Raw genomic sequence first — 14,116 nt, 5'->3', positions numbered from 1 at the left:
CGAAGGGAAGCACAGACAAGTACATTATCGTTTGTGCAGTAAAATCCAAAACAGTGAAGCACAGCACAGTGAAGCACAGCACAGTGAAGCACAGCACAGTGAAGGGCAGCACAGTGAAGCACAGGACAGTAAAGCACAGCACAGTAAAGGGCAGCACAGTGAAGCACAGCACAGTAAAGCACAGCACAGTAAAGGGTAGCACAGTAAAGCAGAGCACAGTAAAGGATAGCACAGTGAAGGGCAGCACAGTGAAGCGCAGCACAGTGAAGCACAGCACAGTGAAGGGCAGCACAGTGAAGCACAGCACAGTAAAGCACAGCACAGTGAAGGGTAGCACAGTGAAGCGCAGCACAGTGAAGGGTAGCACAGTGAAGCACAGCACAGTAAAGCACAGCACAGTGAAGGGTAGCACAGTGAAGGGCAGCACAGTGAAGTGCAGCACAGTGAAGGGCAGCACAGTGAAGCACAGCACAGTGAAAGGCGGCATAGTGAAGGCCTATTCTGAGACCCTTGTTATTTCTGCGTAGCATTTTTTTGCTTACTATTGAATGAGTGGGTGCCAATTAAATGTAATTAGAGCCTTTCAGTGCCTAATGAGTGGCCTGACAAACACACACACACACACACACACACACATTTCTGAGCACACTCAGGTGCATACATTTTAGTGAAGTGCTCAAATCAGGTTACTATAGGGACAGTGGAAGAAAGTGGCCTTGCACATTAATTACAAAAGCCTGTTTGCAGGGATGACTCCTGATCCAACAGAGAAAAATCCACTTTGGACTGTGAGTAAGCCTACAAAAACTGGCCCTCGCCGAAACAGCAAAGAACAAGTCACATCCCTAAAAAGGGAACATGCCACTCAACAACACACCCACCCACACACACTCACACACCCACACACACACACACACACACACACACACACACACACACACACACACACACACACACACACACACACACTCACACCCCCCCCCACACACACACACACTCACACACACGCACACACACACACTGACACTCACACACACTCACACACACACACTCGCACACACACACACACACACACACACACACACACACACACACACACACTCACACACCCACACACACACACACACACACACACACACTCACACACCCACACCCACACACACACACACACTCACACACCCACACCCACACACACACACACACCCACTCACACACACACACACACACTCACACACCCACACACACACACACACACAAAGGCCGCTGCTCCTCTCCGTTGTGTGAGTAACAGCTGCCTCATTCCTTCTCTTTCGGCTGATTAAGACTTGAAGAGGGACTGTCCTATCAGACCTGTCCTCTCCGCCCCCATATTAATGCAAACACCCCACGACCCTGCGACCTCTTCTGACCCATTCACCTTGACCTTCACTAAACGCCCTCCCTCCACGGAACACTTCACCAGCGCATCCAATCACAAAAAGCGGGGGGGGGGGGGGCAATTACACCCTTTCATAAAAAAAGGGAGTAAAGCCTCTCCAGAGTACAGCTAATTTAAAAATCAAGTGCAAAGCTTCAGGGTGGAAGGGAAACAAAGGCCCATTACGCCGCCGGGATCTGCGGCTGGGACAACAGGAATGGTGAACGGTGAGGATTCGAGGGCTGTTCCTGCCACATTGCTGGTTTTTATTTGGGTTAGGGGTCCACCAGTTCCGGCTTTGAAAAACAAACACTGTCTTATTGGTTTATTTCTTTCAATCTTATTTCAGCTAATTGCTTGTTTTGTTGAGAAAGTGTTTTTATAGTTTTTTTCTAGTAGACATTACTCTGTTTTTGTACTTGGAAAAGTTCAAAGCCAGTAGCTACCAAAATCTATTGGGCTCCAATATTCATTCTGACTATAACCTAAAAGTAATCTAAAGTAATGTATATTTTTACTATTTTTTCCTATAACCTAGATTTTCATAATTTTTATATATATATATATATATATATATATATATATATATATATATATATATATATATATATATATATATAAAACCCTAACTTTGCTAATAAAAACTTAGTAGGTCTTATTTAGCAGTTTTTGCTAAGTTCCCGCTGACTCTTGGTCTTACGTTCACCGTTAGCCAGGTTAGCGTTCTCAGGTAAACCACTCCTGTGGTACTCACAGTCCTCAAACCTGGGGCACCTGCTGCGCGTGCGGGGCTGGGCTGGCTCGTGTCCAGCCTGAAGCCTGGAGTAGATGTGCAAGGCTTTGCTCGTGCGCTCCTCTCTCCTCCGCCCCAGCTGCTTCCGCTGACGGGTCCTCCTCCTCCTCTCTCGACGGTCAGGTGCCCTGTCGTGGCTCCCCCCACTGCCTGGACGCTCTTTACTTCCTGGGTATACCAACGTCTGCACGGTGCCCTCTGGCACTGATGCCTCTGCAAATCCTCTGGGGCCTAAAGCACCCCAAAACAACCAGCTTATTATTCTATAAATGGTTGATATAAACTGATATAAATTGCCATGTCCGTGAAAAGTAAGTGTAAGTTATTAGTGATTAAAACACAATACAGATGCTGTATACTGGATTTATGAATACATTCATTTTATAAAACAATGTCTGCAAAATATAGTACAATATCTCCTACATGCTGAAAAATTTCTTACACTTGATTCATTTTCATTTTCATTTCTAAATTTTAATATCCCCCCTTCTGCCTTTCAGAAGTGAATCATGTCCTTTTAGGTTTTTTACACATTCATTCCAGTTCCTGTTCCAAACCCATAACGTTTCCCCCAAAGTCTTGCTAAATTGCTCCTGTAAAGCCGACTCGCTAGTGGCCCACGATTTGTGCCCGTGTTAGGACTAACTAAAATGACCCAGACACAAAGAAGCAGAACAGAGGTGAGCTCTTAACCTGGCAATGATGGCTCATGCATCTGTGCATGGAGGCTGTGTTTTGCTGCTGTGTCTCCTCTGAAACTGGGAAAAACCATTTCTGTCCCAGAGATTCCGCAGGCATTTCAGATGCATTCGTTCAAATATAGTGAACAAAACTTATTTACTTTGTGTAGTTTCAGTCTTCAAAAGACACATTTTGCTAATTCTAAATTACACTCCCATTTATTTTCCCATTTATTTCTCTTGCTCGCAAAGCTTATTCTGAGATGACGCATGTCCCAACTTCCGTCTTTTCCCAAAAAGTTCAACATAATTTTTAACCAAGTTATTGTGTCTGATCATTGACACACTCTTTACATGTTGGACATGTGTGCTATTTGGAATTAGATTCTTTTAACATATCTTAAATTACAGATGTGCTTGATTCATAGTTTATATTACACATAAATGCCCTATAGTCCTGGCCACTGTTATGTAGACTAGCCACAGTGCTGCGTGTCATTACCTAGACTGATGGCCCTTGGCTACCTTCCGTCAAAATGCTGTAAGCTGTCCCCATTTGTCTGTAGTTTCCATGCAGTTGCCAGTCAGTCTAATGGGCAATAGTATGTCTCATTAAGCAGCCCATGATTCTTGACCGAGTTTCCAACTGTCATTCCTCAGATATCGGCCTCTGCCCAGCCCAGATCTGCTCTCTCCTTATCCGCCTTTGTGCCTCAGAGCCTCTGGGCCTGAACCGGCCCTGCACAAATTAACAAATGTCTCGGTCTCTTCAAAATAATGCTTTCAGAACACAGCAAATGAGGCATGCCAGTTAACGATTGACTGTTCCTGTAGGCCTGCAATGTGCATCTGCAAATGTTTCTGATTTGAAGAAATATTAATGCAGTAACTAAATAATGCCATCAGTGATGTTTTGTGTATTTAAATGGCTGGAAAAGTATTTATTAGGTTCTGAAGTTGTTGGTGACCCTACTTCTGATACCAGACTATTTATCTTATTTCTAGTATTTTGATGCTTTGGTTAAACAGTCCTTTCCATCCAAGCTTTTGCGTGCGTGAAATCTGTTTTCAACAGGGCAGCTGATTTCGGGCCGTCTGTCCTACTCTCCCAGTAAGGATTCATTTGCTAACACGGTCTAATCCTCCAGTGTGCATCTCTGATTAGTGCAGGGTCAAAGATGGAAACAAGGCTTTGACTTGCTTAGAAACCATCTAAAACACACACACACACACACATACCCACACCAGGTTACCATATCAACCAGCCTGTCTGAAAGAAACAGATAGTTGGATTTGGCTGAAAGTGTCAAATCCTTCATCTAACCCTCCACTGCAAGGCCACCAGGGACAAAGCATACACACACCCCCACACCTACACCCACACCCACACCCACACAAACTGCTTGTCCTCTTGTGTGGAAATCCCAACAACCAGTCCACCAGAGTAAAGCAAGAAGGTCAACTGTGTATCTCTTTTCTTTGTGTGTTTGAGAAAAAGATGAGTGCAGGCAGGCCAATCTGTGGCTCCTCCTGCCACCCAGATCCTCCTCTCCACCTCTCCTCTCCACCGAAAGGGAAGAATAGAGGGATCGAGGGAGTCGCGGAGGAAGAATAAGAAAATCCCTCCGCGATTATTATTCATAGGCCCGATTGTGCTTTCCGGGCAACATATCATCCCTTTCTGTCGGCTCTGACAAGTGCCAATCACAGCGGCGGTATCCGGATTTTCCACTGTGCAAACGATGGAGGATTTTGGCGGAGACAAAAGCCCTGAGCCTTTAGCGACAGTGTTTCTGTCGGAGAACAATAACGACATGGCCACAGTGTCAGTGTGTGGTCTTGGATGGAGAGGGGGGGGTCAGGGGGTCTGGACAACGGTTTCTGCAGACACAGCTAATCTCTCCCTCTCCGTCTCTCTCATCCACGCCCCTAATCTGCTCTTACAGTGGCCCGGTGTCTTCCGGAACAATCCGGCCGGGTCAGTTCATCTAAGCGGGCCTTTGTGGGCACCGGACCATGGGTGACACTCTCAGGCCTGGGTGACATCTTCAGTTACAGCTGAATGCTAAAGACCATAAGAGAAAAGAAAACCTGTGTGAAGACTCCGGGTCGTGCGGGAGGGAACAGGGAATGACAGGGAATGGCTGGAGCATTGGGAGCAGAGATTAGGACACCAATGAATCCAGAATGAGCACAGAGAGCAAAAGGTCAAACCGGATCGCTGACAGGGACGCAAACGAGGCCTGCACCCTTGAACCGATTCCTAAACGCTTACATTTACGCATGGTTTCAGAACTGAGTCATGTACTCCATCTGAAATATTTTTGACACATTAACATATTAGACTTGAAAAGTGAGTTGAAGTGATTCAGTTTCCTCAATGAATAGTTAAAGCAAAGGAATTTGAGCTCTGAAGTGTGCAGAGCCACCATAACATCATATAAAGTTACAATGATATTTATAGATGATATTTATGATATTTTATTTATCCTAAAGATGATGTTCCCCTGTGTATATACATAAGAGTCTGAATGCACCTTTGACTTGAACTCAGCTCAGAAAGTGTCACTGCTTTGCTGTTTGATTTTTCTTTTCGATGATTTTCCATTTCACACACAGATTGCATTCTTGCACCAGAGCACCAGCAGGTCAGTGTGTGCCTTTATTCTTTAATAGCGTATGCACCAGTGATAATCCACACAATCTTCCCAGCTTGTCCTCTCAGTGGGAGCTGGTAATCTCATGTCCAACATTTCAGATACGCTGAGGCCTCTTCAATGTCCAGTGGTTCTTGGGGTGACCTCATACTGACCCCAGACTGACCCTGTGAGTGACCACGTCTTTGGCCTTTGGGAGGGCTATTATGCCAAAGCACACACACTGTCACCAAGGTTACTGGGGTGACATCTTTTTGAGGCAAAATGCTTCTATTTTTCCTCCTTGCGATAAATACCTCCCTTCTATTAATTGTTTTTTTATTCTGTTTCGATTCTTCCAACAAAGAACAGAGAACTGTTTTTAACTACTGTGGATGCAACACTGTTTGTACAAACTGATGTGTAAACAAAGCCTTTTCCCATTAACACCTTATTGGAGATGACTACCTCACTTTATGATTCATAGACAAATGCCACTCACCTATTTGGTGGAGAGAGCTGCCACAGATAAGGTCATTTTCTCCTGACTGCTCCCAGCCTAGAGTTAGAGTTGACATAGAAGATCGTTAATAAGTACGTTTTTTGCTTGGAACCAACAGAAAACTGGCACTGCTGGGATAATGCTAGGAGCTAGGGGCTAAGGACTAGGGGATAGGGGATAGGGGATAGGGGATAGGGGATAAGGGATAGGGGATAGGGGCTAAGGACTAGGGGATAGGGGATAGGGGATAGGGGATAGGGGATAGGGGCTAAGGACTAGGGGATAGGGGATAGGGGATAGGGGATAGGGGATAGGGGCTAAGGACTAGGGGATAGGGGATAGGGGATAGGGGATAGGGGATAGGGGATAGGAGCTAGGGGCTAAGGACTAGGGGATAGGGGATAGGGGATAGGGGATAGGGGATAGGGGATAAGGGATAGGGGATAGGGGCTAAGGACTAGGGGATAGGGGATAGGGGATAGGGGATAGGGGATAGGGGATAGGGGCTAAGGACTAGGGGATAGGGGATAGGGGATAGGGGATAGGAGCTAGGGGCTAAGGACTAGGGGATAGGGGATAGGGGATAGGGACTAGACATGGGCATGGGATGTAGATGTGCGCTGTCTGAGCCAGCCAGAACATTAATCCTGCATCACAACGGTGGAAACCATCTGCTCTGCTGCAGAGCCCTTCACGTCGGGGACAGACGCGCGAAAAGGTTGGGCCTTGAGATCCTTGTGTGCAAACACATAAAGGACTGAATAAGAATAATCAACAAGGAAGAGACAGAGGGACAGAGAGAAAGAGAGAACAAGAGGGAGAAGAAAACTTCCTGTTCTCGTTAAAGTCAGCTTCTCCAACACGGTCCACAGGAGAAGGAGGCAGTGGGGGAGGTCAGCAGGCCCTCAGTGGGGATTATGGGGCTTAAGTGTACTGCAGGCAGGGATGCCCTGGTTCCTGCAGGAACTGCAGGTACGGGGGCGGAACTACAGCTTGACTGCGGGCTCTGGGTGGCACCAGAAAGGACAGCATCACCAAAATTGGAAAATTTGCTTGTTCTAAAAGTACCCTGAGCGTGTTGTGTAGAAACAATGCTCTGGTCATATGTCCGGTGTTAAATAATTATGAAATTTAGATATAAGTAAAATGTGTCTCACTACTAGGTTAAGGAAGTGTGTTAAAACACACTGTTAAAACACTGTTAAAAACAGTGATACTGTCTTTTCAGTGCCTAACAATTAATGATGGCCAAGTGTGAATTTTCATATGCATAGTGTAGCATGTTTAACCATGTGATTAATGCATGATTAGTATTATAACAGTAGGGCTTAGGATATGCAGTCAACAAGCAGAAGACAGATAGCCATCTGCTGTACCTGGACAAGCTCAACAATCTCAATTGGTCACCAAGGACATATCAGCTCGGCAATGCACCGACTATTGTTAAGATGTTCAGTGTCGACATCCAAATGGACTTCAGACTCAAGAAATATGCAATGGTTGTCTTCAAAGATGGCAAACCTTGGTACCTTGGTGCTGATGAGAGTGTTGATGACATCCAGCACTCTGAGATGGAAGGAGAAGACTGCAAAGGAGTTCTTTCACTGCATCTGCCTTGTGCTCAAGATCACCGCAATTGACAGCCTAGCGGTGCCAGTTCCCACGTTCAGCTATGGTGTCATCAACTGGACCAAACCTGAGATCCAGAGGTTGCACTTCAAGGCCTGAAAGCTCTTGATCACCTGTGTGTACCATGTCTGTACACTAAGCAACATCAAACTATCTAGCTGACCTAATGACCACATACAGCAGTGTCAAACTTGGCCAAGACAAATTCACTGATGCTGTATGAGGACAGCAAAGCCAAGCACTTTCTCGCTAAGAAGGCGGAGAGACTGACGATTAAGCTCTTATCCTCTGATGAGGGAATTTTGTGTACCCAGCTGAGATTCCAGAAGAGCTGAGTAAAAGAAGAATGAGAAGCGCGAGGCCATGGACAAACCTTTGACAAGCTCAAACAACCGTTCATCAGCATGGAAGGCAGTTGCCCATAGCAATGAAGCACCAGCCTGAAGCGGGAGACAGGAAGCCTCATCATCGTAGCGCAGTACCAGGTACTGGTACTGGTACTGGTACTGGTACAAAATTTAAGCAAAGAACATCTTAGGTCTGCATAGCATAGGAGACCATCAATCAAAGCACTACAGGCTGCACAGTGGTGGACCTACAGAGTCCAGGACATGAAACAACAAGGTAGGCAATTATCTGTACTGGTCCTTGTGCAGACATCTTGGCCTAAAAGTGCCTAAGAAATGGTACGACCATGTCCCAGAATCTATTCATCATCAGTAGCATCACCATGGTGAACCCAGGGTGATGAACCCAGATGATAGAAACCTTTGTGCATGGAAGCTGAAAAGATCAATAAATAGAAGGATGTGGAGATGGAAATGAGGAGAATATGGAGATGGGTATTAGGAGGATATAGAGATGGAGATTCGGACAACATGGAACACTAAAACTAGTTGTGCCTGTGGTGTTCGGAGATCTCAGGACCATCAAGAAAGGTCTCAAGAGGAACTGTCAGGAGCTACCGTGAGTCCAGTGAATTAAAGAACATCACACAACAACAATATTATATTATATATACAACATATTACTACATTATATTATATTATATATTAATATATTGTGTATAATAATATTATATATACACAACATATTATTATTATTATTTGTAAGCCCAAAACCTAATTAGATTTCACAGCACTTTTTTTGAAAGGCTCTAAGTGATCCAGACATACTTTTGCATCAGACTCAGCTATTGTTGTTGCTAACACAAGCAAAACTTTCAACTTGACAAATAAACAATTCTGTGGTCTTGTTGCATGTGCCAGTTATAATCAAACAGTATCACATTCAAACTAATCTGTCCATCATTCATAATAATTTGTCCATCAAGTGACTTATTGATTTCATAATGATTAAAATATATTTAAAGAGGAAATGAAAAGCTGTTTAAAGTGAACAGGCAGCAGATTTACAGTTGGAAGGTTTTAAGACATAATGAGAAGCACCTTGTTCCCCACAGGAGACGCTGTCTCTGAAACTGCTATCATCATCAAAACTTGAGCTTAGGGACCAGGAGGAAGAAGATCTGGAGATGCCTTCAGTGCAGGTATGCTATAGGTACACCACACAGACACACACACACACACACACACACACACACACACACACACACACACACACACACACACACACACACACACACACAATCATGGGGGCTATGGGTTGATAGGTGTGTGTGTGTGTGTGTGTGTGTGTGTGTGTGTGTGTGCACGTGCATGTGTGTGCAATTTAGAGATCTGCTCCACTATTCAGCATAACGGGAAATGTAAAACACATAATGGATGCTAACGCTTGTTCTCTTGATAGCTGCACTCTCTTGTGCAGAACTCTTTTGTGAAACTCTATCGTGAAACTCTCAAACAGAAGTAACCAAGGCTTTTAACACGTTCACTTTCTCAGCGGGCAAATTCTTTCCCACTTTCTTAAAGGATGAAGATCAATAACCTCTTATATACTCAGGCACCTGCACTCACAGCTCACAGCCGCTGCTAGCGTTTCCTCCCGGGGCCTTGCCCTTTGACCCTGCCTTAACCCGCACCACAGCGCACCCTCTAAACATGTCCGCTCTGAAACAATGCTTGGCAGAATTAGCCTTCAAGTGGCAGGGCTTTGAGTGGACGTGAGTGGGGTTGGAGGATCTAAGGTCCTGACTTTTCCCTCCTTCGAGCTCCACTCTAACAGCCACAACCTCTGCCCCATCCCCACCCCACCCGCGATGGCGTAAGCACACACACCTGCCTCTCAACAGAATACAGAATTCCCCATTCCCTTCCAATCTGTTAGCCTTGATGATGGCCATAAAGTTGTGTTTACTAACAGATTCCTCTCCCCTTTGTCAGTTTGTGTGTATGCATGTGTGTGCATATGTGTGTGTGTGTGTGTGTGTGTGTGTGTGTACGTGTGTGTGTACGTGTGTGTGTGCGTGTGCATGTGTGTGTACGTGTGTGTGTGTGTGTGTGTGCATATGCATGTGTGTGGACGTGTGTGTGTGTGTGTGTGTGTGTGTGCGTGCGTGTGTGTGTGTGTGTGTGCGTCTGTGTGTGTGTGTGTACATGTGTATGATGTAGGGGACTCTTGTTTACCACTGGGCTTCCTCCTTGGTTGTCCTCCTGTTGCCTGATGGGAACATTGCTGTCAGTGCAGATTACAGGTCCATAATACTCTGCACACACAGGACACACATTTGGAACAGAACACACACAGAGGCAGACCTAAATGCACTCTTGAAACAAGAACAAGGGAGAGACAGAGTGATAGAAAAGACAGAGAGCAACAGACAGAGAGAGCGAGAGGCACGCGCCTCACTCAGTAAAGCCATGTGTTCGTCATGGATGGAGTTCCATAATCCTTCTGTAAATACTGATAGAACTGCAGCTACTCAAACTCACTGCAGCACCTGTCTACCTGAAGCGTGCCAGGTGCACACACACACACACACACACACACACAAACACACACACACACACACACTCACACACACACACACACACACACACACACACAACCCAGTGCAAACACACCTTGAGAGACGATGGGTCTCCATGCATCCTCCGTGCTCCTTTTGCATATGCGAGATTTGTGTTTTGTGCCAGACTTTTAGAGATTAACAGCACACCGAAACATCCCCAGTGAAGATCAGAAAGCGGGCCGCCGAGCTGTGGCCCAAGTCTCTTTTATTCTCTTTATCTGAGGGCCGGGTGAGAACAATGTACAATGGGTTCATCTCGCAATCCGGCCTGCCGGGGGCCACAGTCCCGGCCTGGCGTGTGGGCAAACGCAAGCTGGGTGTTAATCATAAACCTGGCCCGCGTTTCATCTCCATTGGCCTGCCTGTTTCACGGCCTCAATGAGAGGCCTGTTTTGGAGGTGCAAAGCGCTGCCACTTTTATGGTGTCGATGAAGGTCCCAGCGCCGCGTGCGCTGAGCAGATGAGAAGCTCACCGTCGGTAGTTCAAAGCCTGCACCGCCGGGGCCAGACGCGCTCCCTCACACCGTAAAGACATTACCCTCAAGGACGGCCAACGTCTGCCACACCTGTCAATTAATGCCCCCTCTCTCCTTCTTTACACACACTCAAGTTTTAATGATGGCAAACTTTCCCCAGCCTGGACCAACGGCTTTCCTCTGGGGTTTTTTCTCTCCCCTTTTGTACCGATTGTTTCTGAGTTTTATTAAAAGGCAATCAAGTTGTTGTTGGTCTTAACCGCAAACATGGTAATCTGTGTTCAGATAAACGTGGTGATAACACGACCAAATGTGTCAGTTTGCTATTGCGCATAAAAGCACGTGCTAGACAGGTCACACAGGAGCATATAACACACACACACACACACACACACACACACACACACACACACACACACACACACACACACATACACTTGTACTTAGACAGCACAGACACAATTCAGACACACATATGCACACATATGCACACATGCACACATGTACACACAAAAATACATGCAATCAGGTACACACACACACACACACACACACACACACACCTGCATTTGGCAGGTGTTGCTAGGCGGACTATATGACAGGTTGTGTACCTGTGCTCTGATATTGCTGGGGGATGCCCATGCTCCACACTCTCAGGCCAGACTCCTCATTAGGCCACTGCTCCGGTGGACTTTTCCATTCTGGCCAAGGGAGGGATTCGGGCCCCTCTGAGGCCCGCCGCTCCTGCAGAAGCAGGAGTTGGACGCGTGACAGAGAGTCCAGGTCACTGGAGTCACAAGCTACAGTCAGGGCAGCCAAACCAGGACTTAGATCTGTAAGACATGTCGCAAAATGAACATTTACTTCAGGTTGAGGAAACGAGGAGGAGGATTCAACTGGACCAAATGCGCTGGATAACATTCACTGGTGTAACCCAGAGCTGTAACTGTGTTCACATTGCTCCCAGTGCGTTGTACCATTGTTGGAATATTTTACTTTAAATGGGTATGAATGAATTAATGTTGAGGTCCATAGCATTAAGCAAATCACTGAGCATAAGTTTCCCCCATTATCCGTCATTCATTGTTAGCCACATTCATATGAATATTGTATGAATTATTGCTTCAAGAATATTGTAACTGTCAAACATGTTAAATCTTTGTTTAAATCTTTTTAAAATCTTTGTCTTTGTGCTCACGGAGAAACACAGAGTTTCACAGTGACTGTGTCTGTCAGCAAGAACCTTTAATTTTGCTTTAATGACTAAGAATATGTGTGTGAAAATGTATAAGGTGTGAAATTCACCCTAAGTGTTTGTAACTCCCCGAGACCTCTGCGCTAGCAGACACACCCTGTTCTGTGACGATGGGATTCTTGCCTATGCAAATCACCTGCCCACGCTAAGTGGGTGTGGCCTTCAGAGGGGAATTCATAGGCCATGCCCATAATCTCAGCAGTACGCCGCCCCCATGCATGTCAATCAAACCGAGCCACAGTGTATGACTGTCGTTTTGGCCAAACAGGAATTAATCTAAGTGACTTTTTCACCTCAGGCTACAGTTTTCATCTTGTTAGGTCAGGAAGTGTGTGTGCATGCATGCGAGTTTGTGTGTGTGTGTGTGTGTGTGTGTGTGTGTTTAGTATGTGTGTGTTTGCAAACAGTGCCAAAGTGTCAAAGTGGGTGGAAGGAAGAGAGAGTGCGACAGCTAGAGACCAACAGATATAGAGATCAGTGTGGGTGTGTCATATCATGGTAATAACCCCTCCATTATGTCTACAGCACAGGAGACATGGTGATAACATACATAGAACAGTGAAGAGTCAAATGACAAAGCACTTTTGTAAGTCACTCTGGATAAGAGCCTCTGCTAAATGCTGTAAATGTAAATGTAAAATACACTGTAATACACTGACTTATTCTACAAATATATAATATATATCTAAAAAAATATAAATATTGTATAACGTATTCTTACTAGTCATTTTAGAAACATCTACCTTGTGCCTGCTCTTATCTGACTCTACATTAGATAGACTTGCCTTATTGGAGCCAACCTGTCTTACTGTAGTCCAGCTGTCTTACTGTAGCCTACCTGTCCTACTGTACCTCACCTGACTTACTGTAGCCTACCTGTCCTACTGTACCTCACCTGATTTACTGTAGCCCAGCTGTCTTACTGTAGCCTACCTGTCCTACTGTACCTCAGCTGACTTACTGTAGCCCAGCTGTCTTACTGTAGCCCACCTGTCTTACTGTAGCCCAGCTATCTTACTGTAGCCTACCTGTCCTACTGTACCTCACCTGACTTACTGTAGCCCAGCTGTCTTACTATAGCCTACCTGTCCTACTGTACCTCACCTGACTTACTGTAGCCCAGCTGTCTTACTGTAGCCTACCTGTCCTACTGTACCTCACCTGACTTACTGTAGCCCAGCTGTCTTACTGTAGCCCACCTGTCCTACTGTACCTCACCTGACTTACTGTAGCCCAGCTGTCTTACTGTAGCCTACCTGTCCTACTGTACCTCACCTGACTTACTGTAGCCCAGCTGTCTTACTGTAGCCCACCTGTCTTACTATAGCCCAGCTATCTTACTGTAGCCTACCTGTCTTACTGTAACCCAGCTGTCTTACTGTAGCTCACCTGCTTTACTGTAGCCCAGCTGTCTTACTGTAGCCCACATGCACAGTTTGTCAGCAATCCTCAACCACATTCTTCGATGGTCAGATTATGATCACATGACCACTTCTCTCTGAATACTGTTTGGGTTCTCAATACTGCATTGCCATGCTTAGATGGTTATGGACTGGTAGTGTTTCCTGAGATTATTCGCAGTGTTGCCGGAGGTTTTCCGTGGCTTCATGGATGGAGAGTGATCTGTCACACAGCCAGTAGTGTCACTGAGCTCTGAAGAAGTCTTAATGGATGGCTAACACCTACTGCGCGTGTTAACAGTTGCACTATTGACTATCTCCAAGGTGCCTTCAGTAAAGTGGTGTTCCTAAATTACT

At 45.7% G+C, this 14,116-nt stretch overlaps 1 protein-coding gene across 1 annotated transcript in view; it reads right to left on the bottom strand.

The window, feature by feature from the left end:
* LOC113584595 overlaps positions 1 to 9,719 on the bottom strand; it is a 28,344-nt gene extending 18,625 nt beyond the window's left edge. The window contains exons 1-4 of the mRNA XM_027021604.2: positions 9,634 to 9,719; positions 9,106 to 9,161; positions 6,029 to 6,085; positions 2,172 to 2,441 (exon numbers count right to left, since the gene is read on the bottom strand). Coding sequence (XP_026877405.2) covers positions 2,172 to 2,441; positions 6,029 to 6,085; positions 9,106 to 9,161; positions 9,634 to 9,719 — 469 coding nt within the window. The remainder of the gene's footprint in view (positions 1 to 2,171; positions 2,442 to 6,028; positions 6,086 to 9,105; positions 9,162 to 9,633) is intronic.
* Between the last annotated feature and the right edge of the window lie 4,397 nt (positions 9,720 to 14,116).

The sequence above is a fragment of the Electrophorus electricus genome, chromosome 7 (genome assembly GCF_013358815.1).
Source record: "Electrophorus electricus isolate fEleEle1 chromosome 7, fEleEle1.pri, whole genome shotgun sequence".
Lineage (NCBI taxonomy): Eukaryota > Metazoa > Chordata > Actinopteri > Gymnotiformes > Gymnotidae > Electrophorus > Electrophorus electricus.
This window is presented reverse-complemented; position numbering and strand designations above follow the sequence as displayed.